The sequence below is a fragment of the Oratosquilla oratoria genome, chromosome 28 (genome assembly GCF_046742065.1).
Source record: "Oratosquilla oratoria isolate Oo_2021 chromosome 28, ASM4674206v1, whole genome shotgun sequence".
Classification (NCBI taxonomy): Eukaryota; Metazoa; Arthropoda; class Malacostraca; order Stomatopoda; family Squillidae; genus Oratosquilla; species Oratosquilla oratoria.
The window spans coordinates 46,403,771-46,423,770 of NC_134804.1; the positions used below are offsets into that span (position 1 = coordinate 46,403,771).

Below are 20,000 nucleotides of genomic sequence, written 5' to 3' on the forward strand. Positions count from 1 at the left end.
GCGTGTTTAGTTAACCGAAGTCGACGTACTCCAAGTGTCAAAGACGAGAAGCATTGGATATCGCTACGCCGATAATCTATGTACCCATATCCTACCCACCCCAACGTCCATTTGAATACCTAGAATATGACTTCGATTACAGAAATCTATACTTCTCTAAGTACATTTCAACATTATGTCTAACATTCGTATAGGTATACAACATCCTAGTTCATCATTCAGCTTTGATATATATGACGGAAAGATAATTTGATATTTGGAGATTTGAAAAATGAAATGTAACCGAAGTCGTTTTCATTCAAATGAATTCTCAACTGTCGTCATTGGTGAAGCTTATAGAAGCCAAGTGTCATAATCCCTTAACCACTGAAACCGCTCGGGAGATTCAGATGTGTAAATGTACAATAGAAAAAGTAAGGTACATTGGAATTGGCCCTATTAACTCCACTGATATACGAGTAGCTCAGTGAGAGAGTGATCCAAGCGCCACGGGCCGCCAGATCCTGATTTTGTGTTCAACTAGCCGACTTGGGTTTCTCATGGTAACTCAGAAGGAGACGAATCCAACTCCCACCAGGCGGTGCGGGAAGCGTAGATCGGCTGGTGGAATACGAGATCAGGGTTTGAAAGCCCGTGGCGCTTGGATCACTCTCCTACGGAGCTAATCATACGGTCCAACATTGGTACATATTTACGGGAAGTTGCATCTAATATAAACCTTATACTACGCACTAAAAGGGTTATTATTATCTTTTTTTTTTGGCGAGACCCTACAAAATCCTCCATTCATTTTTCTCTTAATTAATCAAATTAGATCAATTTCAATTTCAGCTGTCCACATTCAGTACGTGCACAAAAACGGTTATATTCAAATTTTCTTAGCCCAATGGTAAATATCGGCTTACAGAAGTAGCACATCAATACTTAAGTAATCTCATTACACACGCATACATACACACAGAGGGAGAGAGAGGGAGGGAGGGAGAGAGAGAGAGAGAGAGAGAGAGAGAGAGAGAGAGAGAGAGAGAGAGAGAGAGAGAGAGAGAGAGAGAGAGAGAGAGAGAGAGAGAGAGAGAGGTAGGTCAACACACACCTGATAACGACGGCCGAAGAATCGATTTCTTCAATGTTATCGTCTATGTGAGCTACATTGGCCTGAGCGTCGTGAACTTTTACAGCAGAGGCGTCCACTTCCTGTAAGTCTGAAAGGGAACGGAAAACCACACTAATTACAACGACATTAAGGGGGTTTACCGAGCATTATCTCGGAAGCTGTTTTAAACTATACATTCCACAAGTGTTGGTCACAATCCTGTGTGTAAATTATGCTTTGGTCACGTTACGCTCATGCAGTGTAAAAGGCAGTTAAAGAGTAACCAATTTGTAAATTAAAGGTGTCTAGTTATACCGGAATTAATTCTTCCTAAGGTCAATGATAGCTAAATATATTACACAAAAGAAACGGTTTTCTATTTATTGCAATTTGAAATTACTGTATATATTCCCAAAAGGTCATCTGCTTCAGCCCTTCTCGTAAAACCTACCCGTGATGTATTATTCATGTATTGTGATCGTGTCGAGTGCTGCATGCTATCTGGTATGAAATTTAGACTATTGTATGCTAAAAATAATTGATGAAGAGAGTGAACCGCTGAAGAAAAAAGGTAGGGGAAGTGTTCTGTAACAAAAACCGTGGGGAAGACGTAGTCGGTGAGCACTTGTTATTTTTTGTTCATATGTACATATATGTTGTATAACTATAACTTGTTTTCCTTTATATGTTTTATTAGTATATTTATTTGTTTATTTCTTAACTTCAAGAACTATAAGCAGATCTGGTAAGACGTAGCAAGAGGAGGAGATGATGTTCTTACTCGCTAAGGAAGACTGCATGTGCATTCAAGTGTTAAGTAGTTTGCTAGTCGTTAGAATGGTAAGTAAAACGTGTACCTATTTGTGGAACGTGTCTGGAAAGTGCAGCTTTTCATATAATATACAAATAAAAAGCTAAACGAGTGTAAAATCATAAAAGGTTAAAAAGATGGCATGCCAAAGAAATGATCAAGAATAGATGATAATACAATGCCATGAATAGAAAGGGTTGTATTTAGAATGGATCGAGTGTGAATGTTGAGTACGTAAACGGCATGCGCGTGCTATGGACGGTGGGTATAGTTGTGGACTTTTGTTATATAAGGCGAAAAGGTTGGGTGTATATACATATATCTTCGGTTGATGATATTTAGGGAGTCGAGACTGCCCCCAAAAGGCGATAAAAAACTCAATATCGCCGAAGAAATAGTTTGTTTTGATACAGAACGCCATTGTTAATTGAAATGACTTGGGTTGGTACATAACTCATGACGTCATCAGAACTAATACCAAGAGATGGCATTGTAAGCTGTGTTTTAGAATGCAAATTAGCAGACGACGAATATTTTTGTCAAAAAGTCCCTAAAAACTACTACTGAGATAAGATGTTTGTTTTAAACATGGTTCTCGTGAAAATAAGTAATGCAAAAGAAAAAATGCAAAATTGTTCCTGGGCTTGGTGGTTACCTTTAACTCTGTGTCATTTCATTTGTGACTGAATTTGTAAGGATGTGTGAAAAAAAAGCTGAGAGTGAATGCGGGCAAAAGTAGAGATACGTAAAAGAAATGATGATGGTGCTTAGTTGAATATGACAGTATAGTGTGAGAGGCTAAAGGAAGTGAACGATTTTAAGTACTTCGGGGTGTATGTGGCGGTGAACGGAGGAGTGGGTGTGGAGGTGAATGAAAAGGTAAAAGAAACAAACAAAGATCTGGGTGGAATGAAAAGTGTTATGAGATACAGGTACTTGAAGATGGATGCAAAGAGAAGGTTGTATAAAGGAGTAAGTTTACTCATGGAGACTTGAAATATAAGAGAGTTGGTGAAAAAGAGACTGAATTTTATTTAGCTGAAGTGTTTGAGAAATATGATAGGTGTTACAAGAATGGATAAACTGAAAAATGAGGAAGGTAGATAGAGAACGGGGATGAAAGGAGAGTTGTCCAATGGTGTCAAAAGCAGAAGTAAATGAATTGACTCTTAGAGAAAGATCAAGAATGGGTGAGGTGAAGGGAGCTTAGAGGAATGTCTATCGAGCAGGAAAGAGAGAGCGCGGAGTGTAGGAGTGAATGGATGAAAGGTTAAAGCTGCCCGAAGGATGTCATTCGTGTACTTCAAAAATTATTCTGACTGGATGAGGAGAGGTGAAGATACTCGAGCTGTTGGGCCATGCTGTGAAAGTGTTCTGTATCACTACACTGCCCTTAACCCGAGCGGTGTGCCAGGGAACAGGGATGACCCTTTATCCAGGAGGTATTAAGATAAAAGGGTGTCCAAGGGAGTTTGATTGTGCACGAGATGGGTTTGTAGCTTGATTCGACCACTCCTTTTGTAAATATAATGTCCGACCTTGGTATAAACTTATACATGCTAATGAGAACACGGGTACGTGTATTCACTTATGCAAAGTAGACCACTTGGAAAAAAGAAACTAACGAAGCAGAGCGCTTTCGTGTATTACATCCAGTGCAAAAAATACTTTTTGCACTGGATGTAAAATACGAAAGCCCTCTGCTTCGTTAGTTTCTTTTCTCCAAGTGGTCTACTTTGCACACACACATATTCGAGCCCAAACCAATTCCTAAATGATATTAAGACTTACCTCCTTCATTTTCTCCTGAAGAAGCGGAGTGAATACTATCGGCCTTCTTCGTCGGAGGAGAGATGAGAGGATGAAGTACGTTCCCAAGAATCTCGTCGATATTGGTCAGTTTGCCTTGTGTGAGAAGAAGAGGCGTCAGAAGTTTGTCATAAAATACAAAACCTTGATTTTTCAAACGAGAAAATAATCTCAGTTCAGATTATCTTTGAGATATCCACAAAAAAGATAAATAGCACCAAATATAGGTCATCAGTGGAACGAGGATAGAATTTTCCGGGAAATTTGACTTTGTGAAGCAAAGGGATTACCCAAACTTGTCTTTCTTAGGAGGCAGTTTGACAATAACTTAGGTAAATATATAGTATCAACAACAATTTTTAACTACCAAGTGGATCAAAGATTCCACTCAAGGAAGAAGATTGGTTCAATCAAAAATGTAAGAAAGCTAAAGAAATAAGTGACCTGGTGTGAAAGATGTAGACGCTTACTGGACATGAAGGAGACGGGGAATATCATAGAAATAGAAGTGAAAACTGTGGGGGGGGGGAATCGAACACTACAACGATATGTGAGGTGAAGAGGTAAAAGAAAAGACACACAAGAAATTCAGACTTTATATATGAAAAGAAAAGAGGAAATAGGTTTGGGGAGATTTCAATCCTAAGGAAAGTGTTTGTGTGTGTGTAGTGTAGTGTACACCAGACGTGCGCATTGATCCAAATATGCTTGTCTGGATGGAATTTGTATAAAAAAGTATTTTTTTTTTTTACTTACCAATAAATAGCGAAAGATTCCTTCTGGCTCTCTCACGCAAAGACTCCTTCTGTTCTACTGGTTTGCTCTCTTTACGGTTCTCTTCTTCCTCCATAGGTTTGTCGTCCTCCTCTTTCTTCTCTTTGCCTTCCTCGTTTTCCTCCACCTCCGCCTTCTCCTTTATGCTACTTCTGCTTGAACGTCCAGATTTAACCCCCTCTTCGGCATCTGGCTCATCCTTCTTCAACTCCTCATTCTCCTCTGCCTCCTCTGGTGAAGCAAAACCCAGCTTTTCTTCCATCAACGCAAAGCTATCGTTAGGATACTCAGTCAAAATGTTATCTATGTCTTCTGTGAAGCTGATGTACTGTGGATTCTTCATCTTAGGCAGTTCGGGGCTACTGGGCCACTCAAAGCCCCCGGGTTCTGCTTGCTCTAGGTCGCATCCGTAGCCCCAGCGTTGTTTCGGCAACTCGGGACTACTCGACGGCCATTCAAACCCGTATTCGTTTGGCTCATCGTCCTCTGTCTCCTCTTGCACCTGTGGCATCCGATTGCGGGTGACCTCTGTATTCTCGTCCGACCAATCAAACTGTTCGAGCTCAGTTTCTGTTTCAGTGTCGTACCTGCTGTACATGGCACGACGTGGCAACTCGGGGCTCCCTTCTGGCCACTGGAATTCTTCAAACTCTCCCTGAGTCTGGTTTCGACGTGGCATTTCCGGGCTGCCCTCCGGCCATACGAAAGGTTCGAATCCATCAGCCTGTTTGGCATCAGGACTACCGGACGGCAGATCGAAGGTACCCATGGACTCAGAAGCGTCCTCGCATCGGGTATCATCATCAAAGGCCGTGTCGAGATTATCCTTGGAACTGCTGTGGCTGATCATCTCTGTGTTGTCGAATTCGGTGTAATCCTCCACGTCATCTTTGCTTTTGTCGTTATAAGTGGACAATTGAGCTCGGGAGCTCGCAGGGCTACCCTCTGGCCAAGTGAAGACTCCCACGTCCGACTCCTTTTCGTCTTTGTCATAGGGAATGACTAGATTTGACCGCGAAGCCATGGGACTCTCTGAGGGCCACTCGAATTCCCCATAGCCATTCTCCTGCTGGTCAGTTTCCGGCTCTAGATTAGTCGTCGAATTTACAAGAGAAGTGTGTTCCTTACCGTCGGGGCTTGTGCGATCTCCCAACATACTCGGGGACTTTGAAATAGTTCCGTTCTGCAAACTGACCGGGAATTTGTTTAGAGAAGATTTTGACCTCTTCATTGACCGGGACTTCGAGATGGAGAAGAAGCGTCCTTCTTCACCTGCAGATTCACTCGAGTCGGAGGAGGAGGAGGACACACTTGAGCTAGAGCTCGAAGATTTCGTTCCACTAACTTTCTTTGGTTTCGTTCGAAGAATCTTCGAGCCTGAACGAGAGTGAGCCAACTTCTCGGAATCAGCAATATTTTTAATGAAGGAACTAGAATTCCTGACGCCATCGCCGATGTCAATATCGGGACCAAGCGCCAGTTTCCTGTCGCCGAGAATGCTGGATTTTGAGCTACTTCGCGATGCACCTCCTTCTCGAAGCGCATTTCGGGAGTTGTTGCGGGACACTTTGCCACCTTCTAGGTTGGTAGACGATGTCCGGGATCTCTTCGGGACTGAAAGATTTTGAGAACTAGACCGCAATTTTGAACCCACGATGTCGTCCTTGGATCCTTTTCGAGATAGTGACTGTGAGATGAGATCCCTGGACGATGTTCTAGCGGGTGCTCCATCCGCTCCTGAACGGCGCAACGATATACGAGAGGAGGAACGACTATGATTATCACCGGAAGACCCAAGCATGTCTTCACGAGATCCCTTCCGGCAGATCCTCGAGAAGCTAGCAGATCTAGAACCGTGTGCCTCGTCCTCGCTACTAGAAGAGAACGACGAGGATCCCGACGTCCTGTCCGCCCGTGGAGAGCGTCGCCGCCTTCGGATTGGCGTAGTCTTACCTTTGGAATGTTTGCGGTCGAGTTTCGTTCTCGAAGACGTTTTCTCCACTGAAGGACGCACCGGAGGACGGTCGTCCCGTCTACCGTCGAGGTCACTCTGCTGACTGCTGTCACCATCCTCTTCCAACATTTTAGTTCTGGAGGAAGTTTTGGAGAGATCAGACGCCTCACTCTTTGTACGGTGTCTTCCGCTGTCTTCTAACTTATGCCCCGATCTTTGTTTTGAGACGCCAGTGGGAGGTTTCCCGTCGCCTTCATTGCCACCTCTCTGGCGACGTAGTCGTCGCAATTCTTCTCTTTTTTCTTCTTGTTGCCTCCTCATCACCTCCGTCTCTCGAGGGTCGATGTCCATGTTGAGCACCGATTTTCTACAATCCTTGTTCCCTATACCAGCGGTCCCCTTACGCTGGACTCCTGGCGACCCAATATGGCTCGAACTCGAGTTTCTTGACGGCGACTGACCTGCTCCCGATGTCGGTGATCGGGGCAGAAGTGGAGACGTGGATTTTGGGCTGCTGTCGGCAACACTCAAGGTACTTCTTGTAGGTTGATCTTCTCCCTTTTCTTTGTCCTGAAGCCAGCGGGAAGAGCTTGTAGAAACTGTGGTAGGTTCGATATATGGGGCATACTTGGACGATACCTTAAACGTGGGTGTGGCAGTGAGACCTGCGGTTAGGGTAGTAGAACGGGGAGGTAGGGCTGGTGCTGCTGTTAAATGGCGCATAGGCCTCTTGATTGTATACGTGGCGACAACTTCATTGCTGTCATCAGTATTGTTCTTGTTACTTTCCGTTTTCTTACCTTCATCACTTTTCTTCTCCTCGGGCTTTTCAACCTTTGCCTTTTCACCCTCCGCATCAGACTGATCAGATCCCGAGCTGAAATCTGCAGGGGCTTTATTTCGAAGTTTAAGGTCCGACGAACTGGAAGACGATTGCACTTTCCCGTCGGTTGGAGTGCTCAATGTCGATTTCTTGTTTTCGTCCTTTTTGTCTTCTTGTATCACCTCTACAGATTTATCGGTAGGATCTTTGACGGTGGATGTGTCGGCGTTTTCCTCTTTCAAGCTAGATTTGTTTGCTGACTCCGATGAAGAGATGTCAGCATTATTCCGGCTTCTGACTCTGTTGCGTGCCGACGCGGAGCTGTCAGCGGAGTATGTAGAAGGGGTGGTCTCAGTGTTACGTGACCTTACTCTTGTGTATGTGTTGGCAGTAGACGCAGGTGTAGACGTTTCTTCAGTGTTTCGCGATCTCATCCTCGTATAACTGGGCGTGGGGGTTGTATCTACGCTGTCTTCGATATTTCGTGTCCTTGCCCTCCTATACGGAGAAGCGGAGCTTGTCGTAGTGACTGCTGGGGAAGGTTCCTCAGCTTTTCGAGTTCTCGTTCTCGTGTAACTTGGAGTGGAAGTTGTGGTTGTTGACGCAGAGGTGCTTTCCGCGTTCCGAGACCTAACTCTAGAGTAGGGTTGTCGCTCGGACGCAGTAACACCAGTGTCTTGAGACTCCAATTTACTTGACGGAACAGCGTCAGTACTTAGATCGGTCGCTGTTCGACCGTATACACGTGTTCGCCAAGACGAAGTTCCGCTGTCGCTTCCCAAGTGACTGTTCTCCCTACTGTAACTGGGTCTGTAAGTGTCTTTGCTATCACTATCTAAACAACTATTACTACGACTCCAGCTGTACCGATTGTAGGCATTCGGAGTGGACTTATAATCAGACCCATAACCGGATTTGTAATCGGAATTGTAACCGGATTTGCTGTCAGGTAACGTGTCGTGGGCCCGTGAGGAGTAGGAGGAGTCTCTGTTGTATCTTGAGGAGTACGGAGTAGCAACGTTATTTGTAGTGGGAGTAATACTGGAGGTGGTGGTGGCTTTGTTGTCCGCGCTAGGTCTATCACTGCCATATTTGGAGCTAAGACCGGAGACACCTTTACTGCTGTCATCAACGCCTGAGTAGATCCGAGGACTGTACGCACTTCCTGATGGAGAGATGAGGAATAATATTCAAGTAACCTTAGGGTTTCATTACACACCACTAAAGCAGAGACTATTTGAAGTTATCTCGTTACTTTAAAGAAAAAATAACGATCTTTGTAGACGAGTATTGATAAAAATGTAAAACTTTTTGCCATAAAACTGGAAACGAACTCAGAATTTGATATACGAGCTTAAAGAGAAAGATTCGAGGATAAGTTATAAAGAACATCAGTTTGCTCCCTCGAGTTTTCATCTAAAGACATCCAATTACCTAACCAAGTCTCCAGTAAATTTTCTGTTGATCCTTTCACCCTATATATATGCAGAAGATAGATTATATCTAATAAAATCTATGCTAAATAACTTAAACGGGATACACCCTTATAGTCTTTGAAAGGTGTTATCACACTGGGCTATTTTTACTCCAACTGCTGGAGCAGATTTGCAGCCCGCAGCTTTCGAGAAGGAATCAGATATGCTGGATGAAAATGATTTTCCTCCAGCAAATCTAATTAGATTCTATGTAAATTGTTGAGAAAACAAAATAGTTTGCCGTCGTGAATTTACGGCGGAAAAAAGTGCTGGAGGTGGGCGGTACCGCCGATTAATTGGAGGTTGAAGGAAAAATAGCCCAGTGTGATAACGCCAGAAGTGCTAATGGTTGCTTCATAGTATAAAACTGTAGGCTAAATATAAATCCATTGACAAGAAAATTATCACCAACAAGTATGAGAACATATATCGTGTTAAAATAATGATAACCACAATAGTAACTGATCCAATGAATCAAAATAATAAAAGAATGAGAGTAAAATTCAAGACACAGAGGTAACGTTCTAATGAAGATTATATCAAATAGAGTTATTACAGAGAGGAGTAATGATAATGATGGTTATGAAAATAATAATAACCACTGTTTTTAACAAATATGGCGACAGAAGAATAACTTAGTTACGATGATAGCATTATCATCATACAGAACAGAAATAGCATATGACAACCGGTACCCACACAGTCTCTATCACAATACCCACATCCCATACCCTACCCCAACACACATACACACAGCGTTTCTTGGCAGACAACGAAGTCCAAATAAGGGGCAACAGATTTTCATTGCCTATTCAATGGACGCATTTCTCTGCTCACAATAGAATATTTCCTTTATCTACGACATGGACTATCAACTTTTTTTCCCGTGACGTACCCCGAGAGTCCTCAGACCATCGACCCGTACCTCCATTAACCTGACACAGAATATAGAATGGTAATATATCAAGACTAATTAAATATACAATGTTACCGCAATAACGTCAAATGGAAATTGTAGTGAATTTATTCGTCAGTTAAGCATTAACATAAAAACAATGTACAATGTTCTCTGTCTGCAGATTTAAATGTTTAAGTAATCTTTCGTTAGTCACCTAAGTACCCCTGGAAACCGTCTCGAGAACCCCTGGGGGCTCGCGAGCTCCAGGTTGCAGGTTGAGGACTCCTGACCTATGACTACAATTTCGGATGCTCACTGGTCGAGCGGGTTAGGGCGTTGCTACTTGCGGCGAAGGTCAAGGTGACGGCGGCTTGAACCCTGCCGCTAGCGAGTTGGACCAAGGACTTGATTGATTGAATCCCACATTACAAATTCCTCTATAATAGGCACCGTCCTAGCCTTATGATAGTGGGAATTTCGTGACGTTAATTCGAATCAATCACAATTTCCTTTAAGTGTTTTAGGCTACCGGAAAAAATACAGGGTAATAGACAATGAGAAAAATCATGCTATTAGAATAAAACTACAACCCCTTTGAAACCAAAGTTAAAAAAAACAAAAGGTATGAGGAAAATTTCCCAGAAATATAGAAATAGGGGTCTCTCTTTTAAAATATTCGCAAATCACACTGATTTTTTTTATTAACCTATGCAAAATTTTGTGGGAAACATCTCGAAGCAATCTTTATAATTGAATGCAATGCAGATTAATCTATAGGCTGAGAAACATGAAATCGGTGAAATATACTGATTTTTGAGAACTAGGATATAAAACGAGGTTTTGTTGAAAGAACTAACTTTAGTACCATATATTATGACGTTGTATCCAGACGAATCTATGTAAAACACGGAAACTTGATTCAAGGAGGTTTGCTTAACATATCTAGAATTTTTTTTATCACTGTTTGGAAGTCAAACAATAATTTTTTTTTAGGTCAAAAATACTTTTCGTAAGTTCAGGTTTTGACGCACTTTTCCAATTCTGATGCAGCTCTGACACATTTACTGAAGACTTTACCATAATAACTAAGGAAAATAAAATCTTTTTACACATCAGATCACCCTGGCTCTCACACTGTTGTCATACAAAACTCCCAAACATATTTTTTTAACATTTCCTCGTCTTTCTATACTACCTATCTCCTTTCTACCTACTGGTTAGCATTTCTGTCAACTACCTGTGCTGGAGCCATATCCACACCTGTTTATACATTCCTGCCAACTACCTGTGCTGAGGCCATAACCACACCTCTTTATACATTCCTGCCAACTACCTGTGCTGGGACTATAGCTATTTCTGTTTGCGTATTCCTGCCAACTACTTGTGCTTGAGCCACATCCACATCTGTTTGCTCATTCCTTCCATCTACCTGTGCTGGATCCAAAACACACCTGTTTGCTCATTCCTTCTACCTACCTGTGCTGGATCTATAGACACACCTGTTTGCTAATTCCTCCCAACTACCTGTGCTGGAGCCATAGACACACCTGTTTGTATATTCCTGCAACGTACCTGTGCCGGAGCCATATCTGTTTACGTCCGAACCGTATCCAGCACTGCGATCCCGTGAACCGGAGCGCTCTCGAGGGCTAGTCAGCGAAGACAGGTACGTCGTCGACGACGGGGCATTGGGCGACACCGGACTCGAGGCGATCGTGGTCGGTGTTCCCCCATATCTGTTAGTCGCGTTCGACGGCGAGTAATACGAGGAACCACTCGAACTGAGCTGCAAGAAGAGAGAGAAAGAGGTTTTCAGAAGAAGTGTTAAGGCATGAATACAGTATCAATTGTTCAAGTCTTCATTATGGACCCGATATAGGGCACCGGCTGGATTTTCTTTTTCAGACAGTTTTTATGACTGTAGTGGCATACTTCGGACTAAGTCACTCAGTACTGTTTTATGACTGGGAACTAATCTCAAAAATCACTTATAACTCTCACTAATCCTCCGTTCTGTTACCCTTTCTATATCTTTCCTTAAACATCTCTACGGGCTGTACTTTTAAATATTTTCGCCAGCATTGGCGAAATCTTTTTGCCGATATAAAATCTAATTTCATTAACTCACCATATGAGAATCACTGGTAGACCTCAGAAATAAGCCAATAAAACCAGAAAATATCTATTACAAAATCAGCCAAAATTCTACTTTCTATCGTTTGAGAACGTCTCCTAAGGCTGGCGAAAGATTTAAAAGCACGACCCTACGATTCCACCTTTTCAGTGCGGTATCGTCACCAAAAGATAGAAGCGCTGGTTATTGACGACGACGTGTTGACTCGACTGAATAGAATCGCCAATCAACCCGGGGTCCATTGAAGCACTGAAGATAAAGAAAATAGAGACAACCTCTTACACTCCAGAAGTCACCATGGTAAAGGCGTATCACACTGGGCTATTTTTCCTCCAACTGTTGGAGCAGGCTTGCAGCCCACAGCTTTCGGGGAAGGAATCTGATATGCTGGAGGAAAATAATTTTTCTCCGGCACATCAAATGACATTCTATGTAAATTGTTGAGAAAACAAAATAGTTTGCCATAGTGACTACGGCTGGAAAAGTTCTGGGGGTGGACGGTACCGCCGATTAATTGGAGGTTGGAAGAAAAATAGCCCAGTGTGATGACGCCTGCCTCGACATCACATCCCTACGTTTTCAGTGTCTAAGTACAAGGGAGAGAGTGATGGTTCCGCTGAACGATTTTCGTAGCCTCAGATTCGTCCAACATCTCTATATACAGAGTCAAACGCCTTCTCGAAGTCAACAGAACCCGTGAATAGTTTCTGTCAAATTTAACTCGCCGTTCGATAAGAACACAAAGGACTAGAAGCCAACAACAGATGAATTTCTTAGACGTGAGGCCGGACTCTTCAGAACATGGGCTAAGATCACGTGACCAGTCCTAACCTGGAGTGAGTGGTAGGGTGGTGAGGTAAACGCAAGATCACAAAGGCGGAGCATGCCGACAGGTGACCTTTTGGTCCATAACTAGGTCGGATGCGAAAAAATATAATAATGATAAATAAATAAATGAATAAGAATAAAATATAGATAATAATAAATAAGATAAGTACATGAATGCATAGGTATGGTTAAATGATAAACAAACAGATAGGTAGTAAATAATAATAAATTGACAGATAACTAATAAATGAAAATCAAGCAAATAATAATAATAATAAACAAACGGACAAACAACTGTTGGAGTTTTTTTTCTGACGTTTCGTCCTCATCAGGACTTGGTGGAAAAAATAAAGACGAAAAGAAGAATGGGTGGTTTTCAGTATCCTCCCTCTGCCCACATTTAGTCGCCATTTACAATACACTTAGGAACACGACGATGGTATTCTTGTCCTCGACAAAGGGTGTAACGAGAAACACAAGAGGTGGGGGTATTTATGAGTGAGAGTTGAATTGCTGGTGAAATGCTTCTTTGATAGAAATAGTTAATCTAGTAAGGCTAAAACGGTAGAGACAGAACAATAATGAAGGGTCGTTTTTTTTAATGGAATAAGTTCCAAGCAAATGGGGAAGTAGGTCAGTTAGGCAAGAGGGACCTGGTGATGACAGAGTTCATTTCTGGGCCATCAGAAACAAAGACAATGAACATGTCCATATCATTGTCTATATCGAGCCAGCTTGTTAAGAATGACTCATTTCAGTGACTGGTAACGACTATTTGTATCAAACTTATTCAACAACCAGCTCGGTGTTGTGATCCCACGCTCTTGGCAGAGAGCGTCGCTGTGCATAACATCGGCTACAGTCAGTACCTCCGGAGCCAAATATTGTCTCTGGCGCACTTGGCAAAATGCGGACACTGTGGGCCGGACACTTGGCAAAATGCGGACACTTGTGAGCCGGACAAGAATCCGCGGCATTGCCTTTTCCTCCATTGTTCCTCAGCAAGAAGTAAATACAGACGCCGCCTAATTATCCACGAGAACGTTTAGCTTGTACATATATGTAAGAATGAAGGAGACTGCAGGAGACCATAAGGCCTACACTAGGCAGTTCCATGTCCATTACCACCTGTCATCCCCATCCGTAAAGTTGTTCCTCAGCAAGAAGTAGGTACAGACGACGCCTACCTATCCACGAGAACGTTTAGCTTGTACATATATGTAAGAATGAAGGAGACTGCAAGAGACCATAAGGCCTACACTAGGCAGTTCCATGTCCATTACTACCTGTCATCCCCATCCGTAAAGTTGTTCCTCAGCAGGAAGTAGGCACAGACACCGCCTACCTATCCACGGGAACGTTTAGCTTGTACATATATGTAAGCAAGCTAGAAAACTGGATGTTTCGATACACATATATAAGAACACGAGAACATAAGTATGGAGGAGACTGCATGAGACCATAAGGCCTACACGAGGCAGTTCATGTCCATTACCACCTGTCATCCCCATCCATTACGTTGTGATAACGTTTTTGTAAATGTAGCTGGAGAAGCAGTGCCCACACATGTACACATAACATCAATGGATTTAGGTACTTTATTATGCTTGCCTCTACAGCTACTGAATTCTAGAGGACATGAACCCACGGGACAGATGGCCAATGGGACAAAAGGTCACTGGGACAGAGGATTATGACGTAAACACTTCACTAGAATGGTGACCTTACTCAACAGCCTCTACAAAAAATAAATAAATAAATAGATAAATAATATATATATGTGCATATATATATGTATATATATATATATATATATATATGTATATATATATATATATATATATATATATATATATATATATATAATTTATAATCATAATAATAATAATAATAATAATGATAATAATAATAATAATAATAATAATAATAATAATGATAATAATAATAATAAAATGTCTTCCTCTGAAGACACCCGTGCCTGAAAAAACTGTCGTATAAATTGGGTCACAGTTTTGACGCCTGTTCCTCCTTTGAGGAAAACAAGTTGGATAAACTGTTCTCTTAAAATAACTGACATAACACGCACTCACGCACGCACACCCATCCATCCACACATACACACACACACACAAGTACCACGCACGCACGCACACACACACACTCACACACGCACACACACTCACAAACACACACACACACACTCTCACACACACACACACACACACACACACACACACACACTCACGCACCACACACACACACACACTCACGCACCACACACACAAACACTCACGCACCACATACACACACACATACACACACGCAAAATTCGACTTTTATTTGTCTATTTCATTTATTATCCTTTATATAACTACATTTTATTCATTTATCTATTTATCATCATTATAATTGTTTCACATCCGATCTAGTTATGGACCCAGAGGTCTCCTGTCGGCATGTCCTACTTAGTAATCCTTACATATATATATATATATATATATATATATATATATATATATATATACATACATATACATATATATATATATACACATACCAACTGCTTTTTACCCCTTACATGGGAGGTAGCCAAAGTCAAAGCCATAAATCCACTACATTCACCACCCTTCCCTCCCTCTTTTCTTGGCTCCTCCTGGATGACGGTTCATCCCTGCATCTCCCCCATTGCCCTGGGTCAGAAGCAATGCAGCAAGACACAGCAGAGAGGAAACCCGGCCTCCTTTGACCAAAAGCCTAAAGTTGTTGATTTTCTTTTCTTCGGTACTGTAGACTTCACTCGACGATTTCCTGTTGACCCAATCGAATGGGGGACATCGAGCGTGGAAGTCGTCAACCACATTATTCGAAACCCAATTTTACCTTTTTTTTTATTATTTACTCTCCTACGATCGAGTGCTGCCCTTGAACTTGAGGTTCTTGGGGCACAACGACCTCGGGACGAGTTCGGAGGGAGGTGACGTCCCGTCCCTGAGTCGGACCTGATCAGGCATCACATCTTCCCGACGCAGGAGTCTCCGAAGTCCGAACCATCGGGTAGTTGGAAGGCCGACCGGGTACCCATTCGGAGAAGTCCCCTGCCCTTTGGTGAGGGCCTATCGACGAAGTCCACAACGATATCCACTGTCTTCCATCGTTGTTGTTTTGTGTGATCATCTTCTTTTCATCTTCATATTTCATTTCTGCCTCTTTTTTATTTGAGATTTTTTTTTCGGATTTCTTTCACTTCAGGTCTGTTGTTCAAGTGCCACTTGACTATGGCACTAGGGTTTCTTTCCGGGGCTTCCTCCCTCTCGGAGAAGTAGGAGGAAGACTCCTCCTCCGAGGGGGCCCGGGACCCGAAGGGCGTGAAGACGAAGTCTCGGTCAAAAAGATCCTCCGTCAGGCTCAGACGGTCGCTCAGGAGTCGACTCGACGATTATGCGCGGGCGGTCAGCTCAGATGAGGTCATTTCGGGTCCTCAGGTTCGAAAATGGCCCACTACCGATCAACACGGCCGAGTAAAAACGGACGAAGATTTTTTGTTCGTAGTATAGTGAAAAGTTTCGTTTCTGAGAACTTAATCAATCAATCAATAAATCAACCAAACACTACGTAAATCAACCCATCGATAGAAAGTGAACTTAATCAATAAATGAGGAACAGCGCGGAGAATGATATGCAAACGCCAACCCCTTAAAAAATCAGGTAATGCGATCTCACAGTCCTTCATGCAATGAACTTTCACTTGCTTGTGGTGGATGGTGAGAAATTACACACACAAGGTCGGAAAGCCATAGAAACATTTATTATTATCATTATTATTATTATTATTATTATTATCATCATCATTATTGTTAATTCTTAGCTAGCTCGTCCTGCATTTCCACAGTCTTGTAGAAGCTTGATACGCAATCGACAATAGGCTGCGCAAGCGAGTTGATGTGACGGCGTGTAGGCGTTGATAACATGCGCCAGCTGCCTCCTGATCCTCTTGGTGTAGTAAACGGTACTAAACATTACAATTCAATATATATTTTTCTGTGTGTAAATGTATTTGTTCATGATTTAAAATATTGTGAATATAATTATTTTCTTTACTGCAAGTGTAAATTTTTTCTTTCTTTCAAATATACAAATTTTCCACATTCTTTGCTATGCTATGGACTCATGATTATATAGTGGTTTAACCATCTCATTGTTTATTTTATCTAACTGCAATTTCAATCAACCGAGAAGGGGTGAGGTGGTGGTGGTAGTAGTAGTAGTAGTAGTAGTAGTAGTAGTAGTAGTAGTAGTAGTAGTAGTAGTAGTAGTAGTAGTAGTAGTGGTGGTGGTTATAAAACCCTATTTTGCTCGAGTTCTGTCATCAAGAGTTTGAATCCACCAAAGAGGATAAAAAAAGACTTGTATGTTTAATACGATTACACTTAACTGAAGGGGTAGGAATGATCTGACTTCGCTTAAGATAAATTTATATCGATATCATTAGATTATTCCCCCCTTATCCACACACACATTATATATATATATATATATATATATATATATATATATATATATATATATATATATATATATATATATATATATATATATATATATGCGAAATAGATGTTCTACCACATTGCTAAGATGAAATGTAGATTCCATTATCGGAGAAAATAAAGAGGAGGTGAAGAGGTCACGTGGGCCCAGGTCATGTCGTCTTATTTAGTGCTTCGTGCTTGTCCACACTCCTTGCGGTTCAGTCACGTGTACCTCCATATTGCATCCACTCGACCACGTGTCCTCTCCCAGATAACGAAAATCTTGTCCACTTTTCCCCACTTCTGCCTCTCTTAGTTATTCTTGTACTCCTGCTTCATTCATAATTATGAGTTTCAGGAAATGTCTGTATATCGTTTCATCCTAATCTAATGTCGACAGGAAAGCTACCCTGCTATCACACTACAGATATTTTTTGTTTTAGAAAACTCAAATCTGCTAAAGAAACTCATCAACGCATGTTGCACTTTTTCAAGAAAGCATGTACACACACATGCGTGTATACATGTATATATATATATATATATATATATACATGAAAAACTCGCTAGTGAACAGCGACATCAATCAGATATTTTTATGACATCGCGCGCAGTGTGTGTGTGTATGTATATAACTATAAATGCAACAATACTCTCAAATAGCGCACAAAATACGAAAATAAATACTGTATGTATATATGCACTGTGGATCCCACTATCGGGGAAAAGAAAAAATGTCGTACGAAGATACGTATATTATGATCACTGTCTGAGATCCTATTCAGCGTGGTTATACATATGGGTTGGTGGTCTTATGTACTAAGTGGGGGATACATAGAGGGAGCGTGGGGAGGGAAACATGCTAACATGTGGTCTAGTTGAGACAAGGTCAAGTTCGCGCGTCAGGTGGTAGTTTCAGATCTAGGTGAACTACTTGAAGTACAAGTTCGTAAAAGGCCAAACTGGTAATGGCTTCGGGGGGCCATTGCCCTTTAGATGCGTTAGAATTATGAAGTTGTTTGTTCAGGAAGGGCTCAACAATTTTTTTTTTCTGTAGTTGCAGTGTGATTTATGTCAGCCTTGTCCAAGTCCATGTTATTTGTAGCTTCGGGTGTAGAGACTGAGAACTGAGAATTTGCAGACCCCAATACTTTGACATAAAAAAACAGCATAACATCTCGACAGCAAAATATAGGTTACCCACCCTGGGCATCTAGTTTTTACAGATCATATCCTTATAACCAATTTACTCGGAACAAAAGACTCTTGATTATTCCATATAATGCCTCTGTGTGCGTCTCTTCTCCCTGACGACACAGATAATTTATAATTACCCCAATAGCATATTCAAAAATATTAGTAAATGTCCATCAAAGATCTGTAGACATTAACAGCCCAGGCGTCTATATAATACCGTGCCAAGACTACTCCAACGTTTATTGGGGTCAGACGGGAAGCGACCTTCAGACCAGAATTTATCTACCAAAGGCTTTTTCCCCCTTATGAAAGAGATAGCCAAATCAAAAAGCACGTACTCACTCCCACCTCTTCTACTTCTATCCACCACGCTTTCCTCCCTCTCATCACATCTCCTCATGAATGACGGGTCATCTCTGTATCGTGCCCACTACCCAAGGTCAGATGCAGTGTCGCAAGACACAGCGCATCCACAGCAAGGCCACTTCACCTAATCGGCGACCCCCTCATGCGGAAAATAGAGTAGACAGGGAGAAGTCTCTTATTGAAGGGGGACCTAAACACCACATTTGGACCCACTACAGGCGCCATCTTGACAGGGAAAATATGATAAGTAACACGGAAATTGTTGCAGAGGAGATGGACTTCCAATGCTTGACCATCCTCCAAGGTGTAATTATAAAATATTTACAACCTGCAACTAATGTGCAAGCTAATGATTTCTCCCTCCTCCCTAGCATGAGATCTACCCGTAGGAGACATTTGCCCACCAGAAGAGAGCCTCAAGTTCAGAGACCACCCACACACAAGCACCCCACGGAGGCCCAGAACACACAGGCACCCCACGGAGGCACGGAAATTATGCCTAAGTTAGGTCGAGGAATCAACAAAATTGTACCAGTCAAGCTGAGGAGAGCCAAAGGTGACCTCTCCAAGATTAGTCTTACTTTGTATATATACAGATCACTTGTTTGCAAACTACATTCCAACTGAAGGTGTAGAACTATCTGAGAAACGTCTTGGTTTATTCTACTTTTTTTTTCTTTCTTTATTGTCTGAATGGTGTGTTTGATATTGTCAATATAAGTTCCCAATGTCTACTGGAAATTTACTTCTTCCCCTCTCCTTTCCACAAAAATCTACTTTCCGAAAGTTAGAAAGCTCATGAAAGAATTTTATTTCTAATTAATTTGCTGTCGTTTTCAACAGCATATATATATATATATATATATATATATATATATATATATATATATATATATATATATACATGAGCGCGCGCGTGTACATGCTTTCTTGAAACAGTACATTATGCGTTGGGGAGCTTCTTCAGCAAACTATCGATTTTTTTTTTTAATAAGATAGAATGATAGAATCCTGTGGGCATTGGGATCCATTAGGCTGAAATGACATGAAGAAGTTTCCTAAAACTCATAATTATGAATTAAGAAAGGGTACAAGAATGAGTAAGTGGCAAAAATGGGGGGAAAGTGGACAAGATTTTCGTTATCTGGGAGAAGACACGTGGTCGAGTGGATGCAATATGGAGGTACACGTGACTGAACCATGAGGGGCGTGGCCACACACGTAATGTGACGACATGACGTAGACCCACGTGACCTCTTCATGCAGCGCCGGCGAGGGGCGTGGTTCTCGGCGTTTATAGATGGATGCCTGG

The 20,000-nt window shown here is 41.9% G+C and overlaps 1 protein-coding gene across 8 annotated transcripts in view; it reads right to left on the reverse strand.

The window, feature by feature from the left end:
• Fhos (Formin homology 2 domain containing) overlaps positions 1–20,000 on the reverse strand; it is a 202,318-nt gene that overhangs the window by 129,946 nt on the left and 52,372 nt on the right. For all 8 annotated transcript variants that reach the window (XR_012967713.1, XM_076211410.1, XM_076211414.1 and 5 more), the window contains exons 2-5: positions 11,210–11,423; positions 4,470–8,429; positions 3,696–3,809; positions 1,094–1,202 (exon numbers count right to left, since the gene is read on the reverse strand). Coding sequence is in view for 7 of the 8 variants with exons in the window: in XM_076211410.1 (XP_076067525.1) it covers positions 1,094–1,202; positions 3,696–3,809; positions 4,470–8,429; positions 11,210–11,423 (4,397 nt within the window). In the remaining variant the exon portion in view is untranslated. The remainder of the gene's footprint in view (positions 1–1,093; positions 1,203–3,695; positions 3,810–4,469; positions 8,430–11,209; positions 11,424–20,000) is intronic.